A 22585-nucleotide genomic window follows, 5' to 3' on the forward strand; every position below is an offset into this window, starting at 1 on the left:
GGAAATTCCCTTATTCCATTTCCCGCTGCTTCCTGCTGCTATCCCAGATTGTTAGATATCCCATAGACTGTCCCTGGGACAGGTGAGACTGCTGATCCCTTATTTCCGAGGCTCCCTAGGACAGGTAAGGCTGCTGATCCCTTAATTTTGAGGCTGCTGATCCCTTATTTTCAAATCTGAAAGTTGACAGCTATGCCTTTCACCACCCTACATCCTTGAAGCAGCCTGAAGATGCAGAGTGAGTCCACTTTCTTTAGACCTTCTGCACCATGGGAAGATTGGCCTGCCTGTCTCTAAAGCTGCTCACCATGGAATCTGTTGGGGATAAAATGTGAGAGTTCTCTTATCCGTTAGATGAAGCTGCATTAAAATTGAGCCTTATTGGCCAAAGGCTCTGAGGAAGGGCCATAGATTAGCTCTGCATGTTAAATCCCCAGCGTCTCCAGGGAGGTCCAGCAGACTCACCCGTGGACTGTTGGTCTGACTTTGTACAGGGCTGTTTTTATAATGTAGAGTTACATATCGGAATTAGGCTTCTATAGAGCATCGCGCTTGGGCACAGGATCTTCTTACAACAACTAGAGTAATGGTGGCTGAAACAGACACATTTTGTAAAAATGAAACTTGTGAGACAGACTTCGATAGGCGTTTGGAAACCCTTTTTGTGTGCTTTCTGGAACATCTTGAGGCAAGCAGCAGATACACCACAAGCCCGTGTTCCATTTATGTACCTTTTCTAAATTTATAACAAATCTTTCAGATGCATATGTTTGGTATTCTTTTTAAAGATATGAAAACAGATGTGTATCATATCAGCCACTGAGATAGCTTTCAATGAGAAAGGGGTAAAGCCATCTCAGTAGTCAGAATTCTGGGCAGTCCAGCTAGGAACCCCACTGAGTACTGGAAACTTGCCTAAAATGAATGAGTTTGACATGAAATATTTTGTTTGGGGCCACTTCCCTCGCACAGTTTATCACCTAAAACAACAAGGGGTAGGGGGAGATTTAAAAGAATGTGCTATTATAGAGAAAACTATTTTCAAAACAAAGCTGTCAAGATATATATATATATATATTCATATGGTACCAGAATGCTCTGCTTTTGATTATTTTTACAAGTACATTCTTTTTAAAGGAGCAGATTACACTGTATAATGAACCATGCGTTTAAGCACAACTTCTCGATCAAAGGCCCCTTTATGTATTCAGGAGGGATTACAATTCTCCCTGATCCCTCGGAAAACAAATTTACAATATTAAAAGTTTTCTCTAGCTAAGTTATTCACGTAAAGTGAAGCCTATAAAGTGTTGGTGTAGCCCCGAGTGAAGGGAGGAGGGGGAAAAAACAATACACGTAGGTGATGTGCCCTATGACAACCTTCTGGCATTGATTGCATCTTTGAATTAGAGGCGTTTTTGAGAGCATGTTGATTCCTGATTCTTGAGCACTCCCAGCTTTAGATATTAAATGCATTGTTCTTTGTGAACTCGGGGCTTTTCATGGAGTGACGTGATGAACTTTACGTCCCGTGCAGAGCAAAAGATAACAATCAAAGCAGCCTCCCAAAACTCATCCCTTGGCTGCCTCCCTCCCCACTGAAGCAAACAGAGGAGCTTGTGCCTGCAGATGCTCTGTGGGAGCAGAGGGGCAGTTGCAGACCTCCAGAGTCGAGGCCGCGTGTTTTTCTCCAGGTTTTTCTGCTTAATCAGGTGGTGGCAGAAGACTCTTGTTAGTTAACCTTCCAAATGAACCAAGTTTATGAAACGCTTGATACTTCTGTGATAGTTCAGGTACAACAACAAAGGGTTTTGCCGTGCAGGAGAAACCTTAATTTGACAGGCTGGAGGTGGTGTTCAGGATTCAGCTGACCTGGAAGGGAGGGTGAGCAAATAGGCAGGTGTGGACTATGGAAATGTGGAGTGGGAAGCTGGTATGTACAGGAATCCACATTCCCATGTTCAGCTGCATGATGTCATGTTCAAAAAGGGCCTTGCAGCACTTTAGGCACAGCTGGAAATTATGACTCTTCCTATGGGAGATTCCTTTATAAAGATAGATGGATTCTGGTCCGTATCAAATTTGCATATATTTGTTCCTAAAAGTCCATTCCATCCTGTATTTATCTGCAACTTACCTTTTTTTATTAAAAAAAATGCATGCAAAATCCTATTTGATTTTTTTAAAAGACTATTGAAATACAGTTGTAATTACATATCCTATTGCAGTATGCATATTGAAATAATTTTATCTTAATGGATGCATTTCTAAATATGTTTTATCCTAAAACGTTTCGAGCCAAGAATTGTGGTCCACACATTAGTCTGGGAAGAGTGAGACAGGTCGGTCCACACTGGAATCCACAAAATGGAATTTCTTAACCAACTTGATCCTTAACAAAGAGAAGAAGCAAGAGTTGAATGACTCTGAATTTTAGAACTTGTGTGGCATGTTGAAAGTGCTAAAAGTGCTGAGAGATAAATGAAGGAGATTCTTCTTGAACGAAACAGGCTTACTTACCATCTCTCTCTCTCTCTCTCTCTCTCTCTCTCTCCTGCCACAAACAGCAACAGCTCTACATTGGCTCAGCTGTTGGCGTTTCACAGCTTCCCTTGCACCGCTGCGATGTGTATGGTAAAGCCTGTGCAGAGTGCTGCCTTGCTAGGGACCCATACTGCGCCTGGGATGGTGCCTCGTGCTCTCGTTACTTTCCCACCGCTAAGAGGTAAGGCTGGATTTGAGTGTCTTTCCACTTCTCCTCCAAGGTCCTCACCTGATTCCTTAAGTGACGGTTTCAAGCAGTAGTGGGCACCATGGTGGGGCAGCAGCGCACACCTGACTGTTGGCCACCTGCATCGCTGTGGGGGGGTGTGGCATGGCATGAGGCAAATGCACTGGTGGAGCTAATCCATCAGGCTTTCCACCTGACCACTACTTAGCCCTATGACCAGCAGTCAGGTGAGTGCTGCTGCCAACATCTTCCACTACTGGTTTCAAGTGATACCCGCATTCTGCTTAGACCCTTGGTTCCAAAACTTCCCCCCTGCGGACCACATGAAAATTGCCAAAAAAAAACCATGGCAGATCGCTTCATGATTTTTCAGCCCATTATAGCAGTGTGCTGTGCTAAGTGCTGTATGATTCTTAGTTCTATTTTTCATTGTCTTTTATATATTTTATATTCTGTTGCGCTACAACAGGAATTCCGCAGAAGAATGCATAGAAATAAGCAACACAGTGAACATGCAATTAATAATCAATATAAATATTCAGTGTGCATCTTCAGCCACTGATCCCTGGACACATTATGAACCACCACAATTCCTGGCTTAGACTGTGGCCACATTCAGGTGTTCACCTGAACACAAGAAGGCTTCGCCTGGGAATGGAGTCAGGGGTGCACATTGAAGTATTGCGCCAATGAGTCTGGCTGCGCAGGCTCCACTTCTGGTCTTTGCATGTTTAGCGCAAAGGTCTGAAGACTGTTTCTGAGCATGCTCTGTTGGACACCTGGGAACTCTGTCTAGTCAGGGTTCCAGATCACTCAAACGTTTCACTTAGAAACCATCTTCAGATTTAAACATACAACTATCTGGAGAGGAGTCTGTTCATCTGAGGACATTGGACCAATCCCCTCATGCAAGTCCCTGAGAATTTCCAGAGATAAAGCCTTCCTGTGCTGAAGCAAATTCCTGAACACACTATTCATGATGGCATTCATCTGTCTTGAGAGACAATGGAGAAGTCTGCCTTTGGAGGTGAAGTCAAACCATTGGGAGGTTGCAGCACCTAATGCGTCAGTAGAGACCGATATGGGAGAAACATGTTTTGTTGCAGTTTGTTCATATTGAGCCTACAAATGATTTAGATTAGCAGGTTTCCTAATTAGTATAAATTTTCCCCATATTTGTGAGTGGGACTAGATCAATGGGTATAACCCTAGCTCACTGATCTGAAAAGCCACTGGGTTATATTCAACTACGTTTCAGCAGCAAACCTACTGAAAGCAATGTGCCTAAGGTGGCCATGTCTATGAATATCAGTGGGTCTAAGTCAGGGGTCGGCAAACTTACCACGCCTTGGGGCAGTGTCTCCAGCGCCAATCACACAGCAGGCCAGAAGGCAGGGGAGCGCGTGCCCATACGCGTGCGCACGCGCTATTTCCGGTGCACTTCCGGGTCGGAGGGGCACCGAAAATTGCTTGTGCACGAGCCTCCTCCGACCTGGATGTGCACTGGAAATAACGCTTGCGCATGCGCAAATAACGCTTGCACATGCACACAAGCTACTTCCAGTGTTCCTCTGACCCGGAAGTGGGCAGCTGCGCAGCACAGCACCAGTAAGAGCGGGCGGTGGGGGTTGCTGCGGGGCGGATAAACGAGTCCCTCAGGCCTTATCCGGCCCGCGGACCTTAGTTTGGGACCCCTGGTCTAAGTAATACTTAGATTGAATACAGCCTAATGGTGCTGGGGGGGGGGCTTTATGGCTGAGGAATATCTTTTAGATTTTCACTAAATCCAAGGAAGCGTCACTGAATACAAGAGATGCCAGGGGTGAAAAATGTGAGGGTTTTTCCTGGCTCCTTGACTTCTGCTTCCGTGATGAGCTTCCATCATTGTTCAGGCACCTAATCCTCTTTTCTCTCCCCCACAACCCTGACTCCTTCTTCCTTCGCTGTTTCTTTTCTTCTCCAAGCGAAGTCTTCAGCCTCTTCACAACATCTTTGTTTGCCCTGTTCTTTCTTCTGCTCAAAAGCATCTCTTCTCCATGGGTTGAACAGGGAGTTTTTTTTCCACTACTGTTTTGATACAAAGAAAGTGGACAAAACAAACACAGGCATAGTTCTCCTTTCTACAGTGCAGATTTTCTTTTTGAAAAGGTACAAAACATTATTAAAGCAAAGAAAGAGAGATCCAGTAAGTGGTTTGGTATTGCTTAAAGACATGTTGCTATAGTTGTAATAATAATTTTGGTACCGATTCAAGCCACTAACTGGTTTTTAACCTAATGTTCTAACCAAGACATATAATTCATCCTATTCTGTGGCAAGCATTGCTTTAGATTTTTTAACCCAAGCACCTGAGGTTTACTTAAATTCTGACTCTAGTCATCAGTACTTCTGCATCACCAAACTGGTGGCCAAGCCATACTGAATAACTATTAACTCATACCTTTCATGTGCATTTTTTCTCTCCCATAGAATCCTGGGAAGTGCCATTTGTTAAGGGTGCTGGGAATTGTAGCTCTGAAAGGGGCAAACTACAGTTCCCAGGGCACTTGAGGCATTCTTTAAAGGTATGGCATGTACGCTGTGGGTTAAGCCACAGAGCCTAGGGCTTGCCGATCAGAAGGTTGGTGGTTCGAATCCCTGCGATGAGGTGAGCTCCCATTGCTCGCTTCCTTCTCCTGCCAATCTAGCAGTTCAAAAGCATGTAAAAGTGCAAGTAGATAAAAAGGTACCACTCCAGTGGGAAGGTAAACGGCGTTTCCGTGTGCTGCTCTGGTTCACCAGAAGCGGCTTAGTCATGCTGGCCACATGACCTGGATGCTGTACACTGGCTCCCTCGGCCAATAAAGCGAGATGAGCGCCGCAACCCCAGAGTCGGTCACAACTGGACCCAATGGTCAGGGGTCCCTTTACCTTTATGTACGCAGCAGTCTAGAATGGAGATGCTTAGCCTTTTTTGGCAGCCTCCCTTGGTCACATGCCAGCAGCTGGTGTTGCCAGAAATGGGTGTCCCACACAGGCTCACAGTCCCCGCCCCCCCCCACTCCCAGTTGATCCATGCAGATCATCTGAAGAGGACAGTTATTGCCCCCTTCCCAGTCATTGGGAGGTTTAATTTGCACTGTGTCTACTTAATTTTTTAAAAAGATTTTGTTGCCATCAGAACTAGTGCGGTTTTGGTTACCATGAAGAGGGAATAACCATTTGAGGGAGTGGATCTTCCCTGAGCCAGGTGTTAGCTACCCATAGCCTGGATACTTCTAAATCTCTGTTGAGGAGATGAAATACTCTAAAGAAACTGAGTTAGAGAAATCTTGGCTGATCTCACTTTCTCCGAGAAGATGCCGCATTTGAGATTGGGCTGCATACATGCCACAAACTGAAAGCACATTCAAAGCGTGTTATTTACTGTATTTTTTGCTCTATAAGACTCACTTTTTCCCTCCTGAAAAGTAAGGGCAAATGTGTGTGCATCTTATGGAGCGAATGCAGGCTGCGCAGCTATTCCAGAAGCCAGAACAGCAAGAGGGATTGCTGCTTTCACTGCGCAGCTATCCCTCTTGCTGTTCTGGCTTCTGAGATTCAGAATATTTTTTTTTCTTGTTTTCCTCCTCCAAAAACTAGTTGTGTCTTGTGGTCTAGTGCGTCTTATAGAGTAAAAAATACAGTACCTCAAAGAATTGTGTGCTTGTCATTTGTTACAGGTTGCTAGGAGGTGTAACTCTGAGAGGGGAAAGCGGCAGTGCCCAGAATTACTGGAGGGAAGGAATGTGTTTTGAATGTGCTTTAATGGCATTGTATGCGCATGGCCGTACTCTAGATTGAAGGAAGCCATGGCTCCCTGGTGCGCACGCCGAACTCTCCTGAATCCAACTGCCTGCATCTCAGACACTTAATTTAGTTGTAATCAATACCCCTCAAGGCCTTGGCTACTGCAGCAACAATGCTCACTTGGGTTGGAATTATTGACTTCTGAATGCGAACACTGTCAGAAAATGGTTTGGATTGTTGTTCACAAAAGGAATGGATCATTTCCTTCAAGCATCCATATCTCTGGGTGACATCTCTCTCTGAATATAGCTAATAATATCCCTCGCGTTGTCTGGTTGACCCATTTGCTTTCCTGACAGAGGCATCCAGCAGGAGAAACCTCCCCAAATTGTTTTTAGGCCAAGAAAATCATCACCAGCTCAGTTTCTGTGGGTCAAGCTGCCATTCTAAAGTATTCCCCCCCCCCTTTTTTGTTGTTGTTTAGTCATTTAGTTGTGTCCGATTCTTCATGACCCCATGGACCAGAGCACGCCAGGCACTCCTGTCTTCCACTGCCTCCCGCAGTTTAGTCAAACTCATGCTGGTAGCTTCGAGAACACTGTCCCACCATCTCGTCCTCTGTCGTCCCCTTCTCCTTGTGCCCTCCATCTTTCCCAACATCAGGGGCTTTTCCAGGGAGTCTTCTCTTCTCATGAGGTGGCCAAATATTGGAGCCTCAGCTTCAGGATCTGTCCTTCCAGTGAACACTCAGGGCTGATTTCCTTAAGAATGGATAGGTTTGATCTTCTTGCAGTCCATGGGACTCTCAAGAGTCTCCTCCAGCACCATAATTCAGAAGCATCAATTCTTTGGCAATCAGCCTTCTTTATGGTCCAGCTCTCACTTCCATACATCGCTACTGGGAAAACCATAGCTTTAACTATACGGACCTTTGTTGGCAAGGTGATGTCTCTGCTTTTTAAGATGTTGTCTAGGTTTGTCATTGCTTTTATATATATTTAAAAATACAGTGAATGAATGCAATGGAGATTTACTGTTTCTCTAACCTGTTTCCTTTAGACGCACTAGACGACAAGATATCCGAAATGGTGATCCTCTGACTCACTGCTCTGACTTACAGCATCATGGTAAGACGCTTGATCATTACATGATCCTTATTGAGCCAAAGGAAAGAGTCAGGAATGGAGCCACAGAGCAAATCTATTCCTCTTTACCTCTAGGAAAACAAGCATAACTGCCTCCAATGTATGCTTACTTGGAAGTCTAGCCCACTGAGTTCAAAAGGGTTTACTCTCAAGCAGTGCTTTTTTCTGGGGGGACACAGGGGTACGCATACCCCTAAACATTTTGTGAATCTTTGTACTTTTGTCCATTTACTGGATTTATTTTTCCCCGATTTGAACTATAAAATGGTGATTTTCTTGAGTCAAAATGAGAATACCCGGTGCTGGATTTACGTATAAGCTAAACAAGTTATAGCTTAAGGCCCCACTCTGTTGGGGGCCCCAAAAAAATTTAAAGGGGAAAAAACTGGATGTACATTTCTAAAATATAAGATAAAAAACAAATAAAACAAAACCTACACACAGCAGGAGTGGCAAATGGCTTTAGATATCTATTAGGTCCATAAATTACCATATAGCATATATTCAACACAAAAATCAGCGGCAATTTGTTGTTGACAAAGGACAGCTGGACATATAAAGGGCCCCATTACTTTCAGTAGCTTAGGGCCTCATCAAACCTAAATCTGGCCCTGAGAGTACCCATAAACATTTTTTTAGGGAAAAAAAGCCCTGCTCTTGAGTAAATGTGTGTACAATTGTAGCCTAAAGCTGCAGTGCTTTGATTGCGATGGCTGCACTGCAGGGGGCTGGATTAGATGACCTCTGGGCACCTTGCAACTCTACAAATCTATGATTCTATGATATACTTCTGTAGGAATAACTCCTACTGAAGATGAAGAATTTGCTTCTGAGTAGACACACTTACCAGTACTATTGCGCTGTAAGTAAGTGTAAGTGCCCTAATTTGCACCTTACTAAATTTTTGCTCATTCAGTTTACTAATAAGCTTCCCCCCCCCCAATACATGCAATTTTGTACGTATCTTTTGGTTAATAAATGCAAACTGGATGGGGTTACATTACAGTGTGGAGAAATGGTTTATGTTTGTTGTTGAGTCGTTTAGTCGTGTCGGACTCTTCGTGACCCCCTGGACCAGAGCACGCCAGGCACTTCTGTCTTCCACTGCCTCCCGCAGTTTGGTCAAACTCATGCTGGTTGCTTCGAGAACACTATCCAACCATCTCATCCTCTGTCGTCCCCTTCTCCTTGTGCCCTCCATCTTTCCCAACATCAGGGTCTTTTCCAGGGAGTCTCCTCTTCTCATGAGGTGGCCAAAGTATTGGAGCCTCAGCTTCAGGATCTGTCCTTCCAGTGAGCACTCAGGGCTGATTTCCTTAAGAATGAATAGGTTTGATCTTATTGCAGTCCATGGGACTCAAGAGTCTCCTCCAGGTTTATGTTTACTTAGGAGTAAGTCCATTCAGTTGCTGCAGTTCTATGCATATCTGGCAACATGCCCCACTGAATTCAGTGGGACTTACTTCCAAGTAAACATGCTGGTTATGGGCCTCTGCTTTATTCACTTGCCTTAGTTATAACTAATAATAGTACAAAAATCTTGTAATTTGTTAAAGTAGTATAACCATAGTATTATAGCCCCAAAGCCAGAGTTTTTCACCTTTTTATGGCTGGAGTATTAATAATTTCCATAAATGTTTTGTGAATTTTCTTCATGGGGCCAAAATGCCGTCCTGACTGCTCAAGATGTTGCTTTAGGGTTGCCTGATTTCTGCATTATTAAGGAGTTAGGCTGATTTGCAGCTCATGATGAGGAAACGATTTCTAGGCAGTTCATTATGTTCAGCCATAATGCTGACTTTAAAATGAGCCCCACTGCCTGATGGAAAACTAGGAAGTGGCAAAGTTCCTCCACGTGCTTTGCCTGCAGAAGGAAGGTCATAGGATCAACTCCTGGCAACTCCAGTGAAAAGGAGGCAAGGATGGGAAAGATCTCTGCATGAAATCTTGGAGGGATGCTGCTCTTCTGAGAGGGTGTTTCTGGGCTGCATAGGACAGTGGCCCGACCTGGCATTGAAGGCGGCTTTGCATGTCTGTAGGCTCTGTTGATGCCAGCTGTAATGGTTATATGGGGTTGCTCGTGCGTAAGTTGCCGCCACTCCTGGCTAGGTAGCCTGGTTAAACCTTTCCTGGCTGGACAGCCCCTTCACTTCGTGGCTGTTCAGTCGCTAGCAGAATCCGTCAGTGGGCGTTTCTTGAATTTCTTCCAGCAAAGAAATTCTTTGACGCCAAGTCTACGCCTACTTTCCCTGCGTGGAAGTCTTCTGCGCAGGGTGGGTGTGGGCAGCGGAGGACCTGTGCTCTCCCCGCTGGTCTCCAGCGAAGAGCCCTCTCTCTGATTCCCCCATCCGCCCCCCTTTATCCCTGGTGTTACGCTGAATTCCTTCCCCAGCTGCTGAGTCCCCTCTCTCCCTGCTTGGCCCTTCTGCCTCCACTCCTGTCTCCGATGTCAGTTCCCTGACACCAGCCTTCTACAATGCATGTTGAACTTGCACCCTTCGTATCTGCAAAGGGTGGGACACTGAATGATGCAGTCAGGCCTTCCTCTCCGGAGGAAGAAATGCCCTTATCCACCACCTTACGAGGAAGATGGTCGCCTCTGAAACGAGCTTCCTTGGCACCAAGCCATGTAGTAGTAGTAGTAGTAGTAGTAATAATAATAATAATACAACAGTCATACCTCGGGTTAAATACGCTTTGAGTTGAGCGCATTCGAGTTGTGCTCCGCGGCAACCCGGAAGTAACGGAGCGCGTTACTTCCAAGTTTCTCCGCTTACGCATGTGCAGACGCTCAAAATTACATCACGCACATGCGCAGAAACGGCGAAAAGCGATGCGCGCGTGCGCAGACATGCCATCACTAGATACATTTACCTCGAGATGCAAACAGGGCTCCGGAATGGATCCTGTTTGTATCTAGAGGTATCACTGTAATAATAATTTATTTATACCCCGCCCTCCCCAGCCAAGACCAGGCTCAGGGCAGCTAACAACCAATAATAAAAACAAGTTGATTAAAATACAATTTAAAAAATACAAGATTAAAATACAACATTAAAACATTAAGATGCAGCCTCTTCACAGGAAGAGAAAGGAAAAAGAAAGAGGGGGAGGGAATCAAACTGATTCTAAGCCAAAGGCCAGGTGGAACAACTCTGTCTTGCAGGCCCTGCGGAAAGAAATCAGATCCCACAGGGCCCTGGTCTAATGAGACAGAGCGTTCCACCAGGCCGGGGCCAGTGTTGAAAAGGCCCTGGTTCTGGTTGAGGCTAATCTGACTTCCTTAGGGCCCGGGACCTGTAGGGTGTTGCTATTTATGGACCTTAAGGTGCTCCGTGGGGCATACCGGGAGAGGTGGTCCCATAGGTACAAGGATCCTAGGCCGTATAAAATCACTTACAGCGCAGTTCTGTGCTCGCCTACTCAGAAGTAAGTCCACTGAATTCAATGAGGAAAGTGAGCCTAGAGGATTGCAGCCTAACTGGGACAATTTGGTTAAACCAACCAGCAACCTTGTGTTGGTTCCACAGTTGTTCACTCTGGTTAGTTGATTGATAGCTGCTTGTTTCTCTTCATTTTGCTTGTATTGGGGCAGTTAAATAGCACTATAAAGTATATGGTTATTGATTTAAAATTCCCAGGCCAGGCACAGGATGGGACATAAACCATTTTTCCCAGTTTGCCAATTATTCACATTCTAGTACAGTACAGGAGTGGAAAATACAGCTTTTCATCTTATGCAGCACTGCCCTCTACTGGAGAGATGCAGCTATTCCTGGTTTTATGCTATACATAGAGTCTCATTAGATAATCCTTCATGTGCAGGCAATAGAAAAAAAGCGAGACAGATACAGGATAGATATGTTCTTTGTTGTTGTTTAGTCGTGTCCGACTCTTCGTGACCCCATGAACCAGAGCACGCCAGGCACTCCTGTCTTCCACTGCCTCCCACAGTTTGGTCAAACTCATGTTAGTAGCTTTGAGAACACTGTCCAGCCATCTGGTCCTCTGTCGTCCCCTTCTCCTTGTGCCCTCCATCTTTCCCAACATCAGGGTCTTTTCCAGGGAGTCTTCTCTTCTCATGAGGTGGCCAAAGTATTGGAGCCTCAGCTTCAGGATCTGTCCTTCCAGTAAGCACTCAGGGCTGATTTCCTTCAGAATGGATAGGTTTGATCTTCTTGCAGTCCATGGGACTCTCAAGAGTCTCCTCCAACACTACAGATATAGATTGTGGCTAATGTCTTGCACATACTACTTCCCAAACCAAGAGTGGGAGCACACTGGATGCAGAGTAAACAGGAATGGGCAGACAGCCAGACCTTGTGTAGACACAATATTTTTAAAGCACATTTGAAGCACACTTCCCACCCACTCAAAGAAATATGGTCACTGTGGTTTATCCACCACAAAGTCACAGTTCTCTGCAACCTTTAACAAACTATTGGGCCCATAATTCTTAGAGGGAGAGAATGTGCTCTGGATGTGCTTTAAAGTTGTAGAGTGTACATAGCCCAATAAGACTCTGTTCTGCTGCCATTAGAAACAAAGTTTTCCATGTTGCTGTTCATTCCCAATCCCCTGACACAATACTTTTCAAGTAGAACCATTTCTAAGATGAAACTCAAAAGTCGCTCTGCTCATTCCCCTAGGTAAAGGTAAAGGGACCCCTGACCATTAGGTCCAGTCGTGGTCGACTCTGGGATTGCGGCGCTCATCTCGCTTTATTGGCCAAGGGAGCCGGCATACAGCTTCCGGGTCATGTGGCCAGCATGACTAAGCCGCTTCTGGCGAACCAGAGCAGCGCACGGAAACACCGTTTACCTTCCCGCTGGAGTGGTACCTATTTATCTACTTGCACTTTGACGTGCTTTCGTACTGCTAGGTTGGCAGGAGCAGGGACTGAGCAACGGGAGCTCACCCCGTCGCGGGGATTTGAACCACCAACCTTCCAATCAGCAAGCCCTAGTCTCTGTGGTTTAACCCACAGCGCCACCCGTGTCCCCAACATCAGGGTCTTTTCCAGGGAGTCTTCTCTTCTCATGAGGTGGCCAAAGTATTGGAACCTCAGCTTCAGGATCTGTCCTTCCAGTGAGCACTCAGGGCTGATTTCCTTAAGAATGGATAGGTTTGATCTTCTTGCACTCAGAATGGATCTTCTTGCTCATCCCTCTACTGAGGGAGTATTCCATTTACTTGCTGGGAATCAAGTTATCACAACCCAAAGAGAAAAGAAAACCGGAACAATTCATTTCTTATTGATTTGGTGTCTGTTGATGGCTTGATATTTCATTTTTACAAGCTGCGTGGTAATAATTCGTTTTCTTCACACACACACACCCCCACACACTTGCGTCTGCATGTCGTTAATGTACAATTCCTGTGTCAACATCAGAGCAACTGGCCTGCCAGCTTTTTTCCTTTTGGCACCACAGTTTAGCAAACAGCTTTTTGTTTGCTAGATTAGTGCACAGCCAAAATGAAGTCAAACAAGACTTGACAATGGATTACACTGCAAGAGGCTCTTAGTCACATCTCCCTCATTTCTAGAACAAACAAACAAAAATGGGGTTCTGTAGAGTCTGAACCTCAAGCAACCCCCCCTACACCAAAAAGACCAATCTTAATCAAAGTAAACTTGTGCGATCTAAACACCCTTGGGCATTGCTGTGGGCTGTGTTGCCCGTTGCAGCACAAAAAATGTTCAGCAATCCCATGACACACTTTAGAGCAATCCATTTATTTTCCTGGGCTCTCGTCTAACAATGTGCCGTCTGTGGCAGTCTAAGAGCCATGAGCAGAGGGGAAATGAACATTAACACCTTTTCAAAATGTTTGCCCAAGAGGGCTAGTATGGTGGACTCAGAAGCAGTTTTCATGCTTTGGCGTAAGGAGGTAATTGTCCTCCTTCTTGGGCAACCTATTTCGCAAGTAGAAAAACATACAGCACGCGGTGTAAACCAGCCTTTCTGTTTTTGCTTATCCTTTCTTGTGTATTTGCTCCCAATAGTTATTAGGCCATTGCAATTTAAATCCCATTTTTAAAGGAGGGGGGCGGTTAAAATGAAGTCTTGAAATCTTAGACCTTAATGCCTTTTTGGTGCTGCAGCAGAAGCAACTGCCATATAAATCCAAAGGCAAGCCAACATTTCTTGCAAATTGATGGATAACTTGAAAACAATGTTGTTACAAAAAGGAAGTAACTTATTTCACTTTCTTTCACTCGTCCGCAAGGTCTGGTTTATTAGACTTGTTATGTTTCCATAAATTATTACGGCTTACAAGAGGAAATGATTAATTGAATAATGTTTCCACAAAAACAAGATTTCTGGTCATTAACAGCTGCAGCAGCAAACTGCAGTGCCGTATAACCTAAACACACTTAGGTATTTTATTTTATTTTTGAAAGCCTTACGTTTTATGGCTTTATGTTGGAGTAGATCATAGACCTCTTGAGGCACAATTAGATCTTCTGACACCACACCCAAACTATTGAAAACTTGTTCACCCATGTGAAAAAATATCTCATCTTTTAAGCCAATGAAATGAAACTAAGGGATAAAGTGAGTCAACTTGTGCCATGAATTAATATATTTGTTTTTAAAAATCTTTGTCATATAATAATTAATTAATGCCCAAGTATGTGGGGGGGGGGTTGGTTTTTTTAAAAAATAATTGACTCCCATTTAAGAAAAGAGCATGCTTAGGACTAGTGCAGTCATTTCTGATGGTTTAATAATACATAAATGAGTTAAAATATCCTCTGGAATCATGCACTCCCTCCCCTCTCCCTTCTGGGACACAAATTCAGGAAGGTCAGGGCTGGGCCATGTCAGCCTGAGGTGACCCAGGACCAGAAGCCCAGTGACAAGCCAATAGCTGGGCCCAAAGAGCGAGTCAGGACTGAAGAAGAGGCAAGACCAGGAAGCTACAGAGGCTGTGGACATCTTGTCTTTTCCCCTGGCTCCAGTCTACTCCCACTGCTGGCTCAGGATTTGGTCTACACATGACATTTCCCTGTAGTTTATTGAGAAATACTACTGTTTTAGATGGTTTCCCTCAAACCAGCTTCAGCCCGAAAGGGAAACTCAAGCCATGTTCCATTAAGCCAAGGTGTGTACGTTTGAGACAGTCGCTGCCCATGCACAGGTGACAGCTGGGGAGGTTGCAGGGTGGAGAAGCCAAGCAGGTAATGTGCATCAGGTGGATACATCCCCGCTCTGGTGTACACACCAGCAGCAGGCTAATGCAACTTGAAACAGCGTTGCTGTGTTTTGAACCGCTAATCTGTACATATCCTGAGTCAGACTGTCAGTTCCATATCACTCTGTATCACCTGCTCTGATCTGCAGTGGCTTTCCAGGATTTGAGGTGGCTGTCTCTCTCAGACCTACCTGGAGATGTCTGGGACTGAACGTAGGAGCTTGCACCTGCCAAGCTGTCCCACTGTGCTGCAGCCTTTCTCCAAAGACAGGGACGCACCAGATGTCTTCATTGGTCAAGAAAGTCTCAGCTGGACCAGGAAGCCCTTTCTACTCCTTCCTGCCCAGAAGGATGCAGCTGCCAGCCTGGGTGGAGGGAGAGTCGATCCAGGACTTGACGTTCAGTTCTTCTAGTAACATTCAGATGTCCTTGTTTTTCCTTCCTTGTTCCCTGCAGATAATCCAAGTGGACTTGGGCTGGAAGAGAAGATCATCTACGGAGTGGAGAACAGCAGCACGTTCCTGGAATGCAGCCCCAAATCTCAGCGTGCTCTGGTCTATTGGCAATTCCAGAAGCAAAATGATGACCGAAAGGAAGAGGTATGGGCTCTTGAAAGTGCATCCCAGGACTTTCTGGTTCAACAGTGTGCTCAGTCTCTCTGGCCAGGTTCTCAAGAATCTGGGACCCGTAGGTCTCACTTCAGGCTGTAGCACTCACATGATTAAATGCTCCTGCGTACAACAACAACAACACCCCTCCCCCCCCCCAAAAAACCCCCCACATCTACATAGATGAAATGTCAGTGAGAAAGGCTATAGCCTAGCTTTCTCCCTGACATGTTGCTGGGCCCTTTACAAAATAAATAAAAATAAATCAAAATTCAATTTTGTGGGGCCCCATCTTCTGTCTGAAATGACCAAGGCACAAGTTTGTAGTTTTATTCCTCCCCCCGCCCTGCTTCTTGCTCACTCCCCCCCCCCAAGAAAGCAGAAGAGTTGAGTATGGAAACATCTCAAAGAAACTGGGCTGTTTTCAAACCTGCCAGTTTTAGGAGAGACTGTTGGAGGCATTTGGGAGGTGGCAGCTTCTATATCCCTGCCGCAAGGCCCAATATTTACCTCATAAGGAACAGTGATTAGATGGGCACCAGCTTTAAGATGTCTAGAGAGCCAGACTCTCCCATCCTTATGAGGTAAATAGATTTGCTTGAGCTCAGGGACTCAGCTGCTGTGCTAAACCCATTGTTAGTGTAAGCTCTTAAAATTCCTCCATGGTGGTCATTTGTTTTTTGCTTCCATGATGATATTCACTTCAGGAGCTCAAAGCAACGCCTTCCCCTCAATCTGTGCCATCTTTGCACCTTGCAGCGGCAGCAACATAGAGGGCCTGAGACCCTCATGAGGATGCTTAGCTTCTGAAGTAATCCCCATGGAAACAAAAAGCTTTCCTGGTCGTTATAGACGGAAATGGTTAAGTGAGGAGTTCGGTGTCTCCGCTTCTGCCCTTGCACAGTTACCTATATAATAATATGGTTGTGCTTTTCATTTCCCCAGGTGCTCTGGGGGATTAGTAGGAATGTAGACATCCTACAAGTCTGGAAGGCCACTTCATCACCTCATTTTTAACAGAATAACCTTTCCCCTGCTGGCTAGATGCCACCTGAGGGTGGGGGAGAGGAAAGAAAGAAAGAAAGAAAGAAAGAAAGAAAGAAAGAAAGAAAGAAAGAAAGAAAGAAAGAAAGAAAGAAAGAAAGAAAGAAAGAAAGAAAGAAAGACAGTTAAATGTTATTTTGCATGAAGAATCCAAGGGACATATTTTATTCACAGCTAGAGGTTTTGTACGGTTAAGTTTCTAAAAGCTCACTATTTGAGGGTTGGGTGTCTCCCCCCCCCAAAAAAAAGGGGGTGGGAAGAAGAGAGCATGCTCTGTCATGGTACGAAATCACATCTGGCATTTGCCCTTCTTTAGCCACATGGATAAAGTTGGTACATTTTATTATTTGTGCAATCCTTCACATGTTCACTCAGAATCATGCTTACTGGGTTAAGTGGGACTTACTCTCAGGGAAGTGTACACAGGATTGTAGCTGGTGTTTATGCCTGTGTATGTATTATTTATAAAGGTACACATACATACACACCTTTGGCAAAGAAATGGAAGATGGCAGGCAGGTATCTCCAATAGTCCGTGTCTCCCAAAATGATCTCTGGCCAGGTACCATTACTACATAAGCTGTGGCTGAAAAGTTCCTTTGTTTCTTCATTGAGACATGGTTTTACTTAGAGACCTAGATTTGGACCAGAGGACGCCAGCTCCTGCCCCACATCTCCTAAGTTCCGATTAAACTTTTGAAGTGGGAAGCTGCATGCATGCAGGTCTCTTTCATTGCCCTGGTTCCCATAGATTCATTTTTGTAGCCACTTGAAATCCTAACATTTTTTTCCTGCCCTGTAACATTTTTTTCTCAATTTCTGAACACTGTAACATACGACGAGGTGTGCTGGAAATTCCACTTCAGGGCAAACAGCCTCATAATACGCTTGGTTGTTTTACCGAGTTCTTGACTGGTTTCAGAGAGCATGGTGTTTCTCATATTTGGATCCCCATCCCTTCCAAAAAACCTTAGAGTAGCATTCTGTTTTTATATCAAAGCACCTTCAGTAAAGGTAAAGGTAAAGGGACCCCTGAACATTAGGTCCAGTCTTGACTGACTGTGGGGTTGCGACGCTCATCTCGCTTTACTGGCCGAGGGAACTGGCATACAGCTTGTGGGTCATGTGGCCAGCATGACTAAGCCGCTTCTGGCAAACCAGAGCAGCGCACGGAAACGCCGTTTACCTTCCTGCCGGAGCGGTACCTATTTATCTACTTCCACTTTGACATGCTTTCGAACTGCTAGGTTGGCAGGAGCTGGGACCGAGCAACGGGAGCTCACCCCGTTGCAGGGATTTGAACCGCCGACCTTCTGATCGGCAGGTCCTAGGCTCTGTGGTTTAACCCACAGTGCCACCTGCGCCCCCCTCTGTTAGGTAGTTGAGGCTAAATCACCTAAAGTCTTGTTTAGTGAGCTTCATGGCTGAGTACAGTTTCAAATCCTGGTCCTCTGCTATCCAAGTGTACTGCGCGATGCTGGCACACAGTGTTGAGGCTTTGTGAGAGAGCCGGAGAGGACTATTGAGAACAGTGACCCCTTTTTTGCCTCCTTGACAGATCAAAGTAGATGATCGCCTGATCCGGACAGAGCAAGGTCTACTGCTGCGGAGCTTGCAGCGGAAGGACTCGGGCATTTACTTCTGCCACGCTGTGGAGCACGGCTTCATGCAAACTCTTCTCAAGGTGACTCTGGAGATCATCGACACGGAGCACCTTGAAGAGCTGCTTCATAAAGAGGAAGAAGGAGATACCTCCAAGATCAAAGAAGCTTCTAACAGCATGACCCCAAGCCAGAAGGTCTGGTACAGGGACTTCATGCAGCTCATCAACCACCCCAACCTCAACACCATGGATGAGTTCTGTGAGCAGGTGTGGAAAAGGGACCGCAAACAACGGCGCCAGAGGCCCGCCAATGCCCAGGTGAACACAAACAAGTGGAAGCATCTACAAGAGAACAAGAAAGGCAGGAATAGGAGGACCCATGAGTTTGAGAGGGCGCCCCGGAGTGTCTGAGCTACAGTTACCTCTAGGAACTTCATCCAAGTAGAAACTTGCATAGACAAGATAACTGGAAATAAAATGCAATATACGTGAACTTTCCCCATGGCATTTTATGTGGATGTTTACAAAGAGCTAGGAGGCTCAAACAATTTCCATCTTGTTTGAAATGAACCCAGTTTGTTTGTTAAAGAAACACAAACCACTGACCCTCTACTCTCCAGCATTTTGGGGACATAAGCTTGTTCCGAAACTAACTTATTGTTTCATGGGATCTGCAGCAAGGCTGTCTCGGCAATCCCCTTTGGACTTGAGGTATCAAAGTGTCACCTGCCATTCCGCCATTTTGAAAAGGAAAATAAGAGGGAGGTGCAGAACAGCTCTCATCAGCCATGCTAATTTTCCAGAACTTAACTAAAAACTTGCATGGACCTTTATCCAGCTGATGAACACCTTCCCACTTGGTTGTACACATGACTGTTTTTTGTCCCCAACCCCTTTCTGGTCCACAAGTCCTCTTGTTTAGATATGTACTGGAAGAAGGAAATCAATACTGTGCTTGATTGCTTACTGAAGTCGGAGCGCCATGAACCATTAATTATCTGAAGCAGCAGCAAGTGGAACATTCTGACCTACTACTGATGACACCCCTAACCTTTGACCTAAAGATGTATTTTATTAAAACAATTATTTAAATGTACCACAACCAATATGCAGTCAAAGATAGCTCTTGGTGGGTGGGTGGGGGAGGAAATAGAATAGGCTTTTGTCTGACAATACTCTAATATTCTAATTTTTAATTATTTTAAATAGGGAAAACAAAGGTTTCTGTTGCTCAATTTTAAATGTCTGTTATCAAACATTTGTTCAACACAGTCAGCAAACTCAGCTCCTTGCCAGACATTCTCTATGATGAGTAACTTCCAACCTGATTTATCCTTCCAAACCAAGTTTTTTTCTGGCAAAAGAGTCTGTATTGCATGGACAGATTTTCTTTTTTCCCCTCCCTAATTGTTCAGTATGAAAGACTTCAGCTTGTATAATACTTTGATACAAACAGAAATGGATTGAAGCAATGAAGGGAAACTTGGTTGACTTAAGCTGTATATTTTATTTTTAATTTCAAAAGACTGTGAATAGCATTAAAATATCTCCTCTGCTCATGACCTCATTATGTGGATGGCAAAAACTCAACACTGTAAGATGCAGAATCCATCTGACCTGCTCATACAGTCAATGTCATGGTTTTCAGATGGCATTCTGTCAGTACCTTGTATTCTTTGGAGATTTCTAGGGTATCTCAATGAGAAGAGCTGCACCTGGGTAATATTGGGTATGTATGACACAGAAAGCAAGCATGAAGCTTAACAGGCCTGGGCCAGGTTGTTGTGTGGACAACACAAATTGGAACATGCCCCAGAATCTCTTTGACGCAACAGGGCCTCCAGGGCATTCAAGTTTATGTGAAAATAATGCCCCCAAAGTAGAAGGTCTGAAAGCTGCTGGATTAGCAAAGTGTTGGCCTTTATCCAGAGAATAAGGTAAAGGTAAAGGTACCCCTGCCCGTACGGGCCAGTCTTGACAGACTCTGGGGTTGTGCGCCCATCTCACTCAAGAGGCCAGGGGCCAGCGCTGTCCGAAGACACTTCCGGGTCACGTGGCCAGCGTGACATCGCTGCTCTGGCCCAGAGCCGCACACGGAAACGCCGTTTACCTTTCCGCTGGTAAGCGGTCCCTATTTATCTACTTGCACCCGGAGGTGCTTTTGAACTGCTAGGTTGGCAGGCGCTGGGACCGAGCAGCGGGAGCGCACCCCGCAGCAGGGATTCGAACCGCCGACCTTTCGATCGGCAAGTCCTAGGCGCTGAGGCTTTAACCCACAGCGCCACCTGTGTCCCCTTATCCAGAGAATAACGGGGTGCCAAAAGACTGTACACACATACAAGCAAGCCCACACAGATATATGAAGTACAGAATGCACTCACTTAAAAGTAGAATGGATTTTGCAATATTTCATTACTGGATATGGGGTCTCTTATCCCAGTTTAGTTATCCCTACTAGTATTGGCAAACTTATTTCCATGGGCAAATTTGTGCCATCTACATCCAGATTTTGCATTCCCAGAATTTCCAACTAGCCGTGGTTTTACATTAGGAACGATATAATAGTCCAGCAGCACCTTAAAAAAGGTAAAGGTAAAGGGACCCCTGACCATTAGGTCCAGTCGTGGCCGACTCTGGGGTTGCGGCACTCATCTCACTTTATTGGCCGAGGGAGCCGGCGTGCAGCTTCCGGGTCATGTGGCCAACATGACTAAGCCGCTTCTGGGGAACCAGAGCAGCACACGGAAACGCCATTTACCTTCCTGCTGGAGCAGTACCTATTTATCTACTTGCACTTTGACGTGATTTCGAACTGCCAGGTGGGCAGGAGCAGGGAGCGAGCAACAGGAGCTCACCCTATCACAGGGATTCAAACCACCAACCTTCTGATCGGCATGTCATGTAATATTGCATAAACTTCCATGGCTTACCAAGAATGGTGCATCTGATGAAAAAGTTTCCAGCCCAAGGCAGCTTACACCACAATAAATTTGTCGGTCGCTAAGGTGCTAGTACTGGCTCTAGGGTCTACTTTACAGGGTTGTTGTGAGGATAGACAGGCTATAGAACACGTTGGCAGATTTGAAATGCTATTAGAAAAAGGAGTGTAGAGCAGAGGAGCATTCAGGGTGCATAGATTATATGTAGTATGTGGGGCTATCCCACACATGAGGCATGGTGAGGTGACCATCTCTGGTGGCAGGAACCACAATAGCAGCAGATCCAGCCTCCAAGGAATACATTGCCCAATGCCACTCCTTCACTACCCCCTTGTAGGCCAGATCTGCTGCCTCCTGGGCAAAACCACCCCATGCTGCCCCTATACTGGCTTCTTGGTAGATCGGAGGCATGGCTGGTCCCTTTCTACGCCTAGGGAGGAAATGGTGGGAGCTGCCCTCTGGAGTTTCTTGGGCTCTGCACCCACCTGGGTGGTCCCCATTCCTTCCCTCACCTGCCCCACTCACACAATGGCCTTTCATTCCCATTTCAACCATAGGATAAGGTTGATCTATTGAATACTGCAGAAGAAAATGTGCACCAGCAAGCATTCTTGTTTGCCAAGTACAGTTTTATAAATCAATACAATCCCATCAGATGGACTTTATGACACTCCATAATCCATTTTCCCTATGACTCATAATGCAGTAAATATAAGTCTATATAACAAACACATTCTTTCACGAAGGCAATTCAAATCCTTTTGTCGCACCGCTCTTTTTTTGCTAAAATGGGTTATTTGTATTCTAATTATGCTCAATCAGTAAAGACGTTCTCTCCCCAGTTTTAAAGAAGACATTGATTTCTATCTTCTTTGCTAACTCTTATGTTCAATCAATTTTATTTGACTTCACTGGCATTTAAGCAAGTGCTAAAACTTTAGCACTTTCCTAGTTTTTCTGCCTGTAGCAAACAAGTCTGCACAGATACTAAACTGGAATCTGAACATACTTGATTCAACTGAATAGAAAGTACAGGAATACCTCCAGTTTGAACTATTCAATTAATTACCTCCATAATCTGTTATTTTAGAACACGATCTTCCACTTTATCTCAGTTTTTAAAATGTTTTTAAATTGTCAACCAGCCAGCACAGAAATTGTGCACTGATGAAAGGGTCTCAGAAACTTGGAGGTGGAAGTGTAAAGGAATCACGGCCCCTACGTTCAACATTTGTGTCTTGCTCTAGCCAAACCTGCACCCTGAAAAAGCCAAAATAAGGCATCAGATGCACGAATGACAGTGGTGTCTTTTATCTATGTGCACATTAGAGACTGCCTAATTAGAAGAGGCGCTTTTCCACAGCCTCATGCAGCACTTGCTCCTCTGTGGGAAGAAGACACTCACCTGTGCCTCCTTTAATCCTGTTCAGCTCTCCTCCTTGCTCCAATAGCCATTCTTCAGACCTGCACAGAGATTGCTCCTGCTGTTGACACACCCATCTGTGGCCTTGTGGATTCCTTTAAAACAAAAGAAGGGCAAAGTTTCC

At 45.1% G+C, this 22585-nt stretch overlaps 1 protein-coding gene and 1 long non-coding RNA gene across 2 annotated transcripts in view; one reads left to right on the forward strand and one right to left on the reverse strand.

Annotated features, from left to right (window-relative positions):
* The window catches only part of SEMA3A (semaphorin 3A), a 185658-nt gene extending 165992 nt beyond the window's left edge, over positions 1-19666 (forward strand). The window contains exons 14-17 of the mRNA XM_081911733.1: positions 2568-2725; positions 7559-7626; positions 15301-15443; positions 18055-19666. Of these exons, the coding sequence (XP_081767859.1) occupies positions 2568-2725; positions 7559-7626; positions 15301-15443; positions 18055-18510 (825 nt within the window). The 3' untranslated portion in view covers positions 18511-19666. The remainder of the gene's footprint in view (positions 1-2567; positions 2726-7558; positions 7627-15300; positions 15444-18054) is intronic.
* LOC309370309 lies at positions 18686-20908 on the reverse strand. Its single transcript, XR_014168508.1, has 2 exons — positions 20426-20908; positions 18686-20054 (listed from the first exon to the last, which is right to left on the reverse strand). It is a non-coding gene; the product is annotated as an uncharacterized lncRNA (long non-coding RNA).
* Between the last annotated feature and the right edge of the window lie 1677 nt (positions 20909-22585).

The sequence above is a fragment of the Podarcis melisellensis genome (genome assembly GCF_964234715.1).
Source record: "Podarcis melisellensis genome assembly, chromosome: 5".
Taxonomy (NCBI): Eukaryota; Metazoa; Chordata; class Lepidosauria; order Squamata; family Lacertidae; genus Podarcis; species Podarcis melisellensis.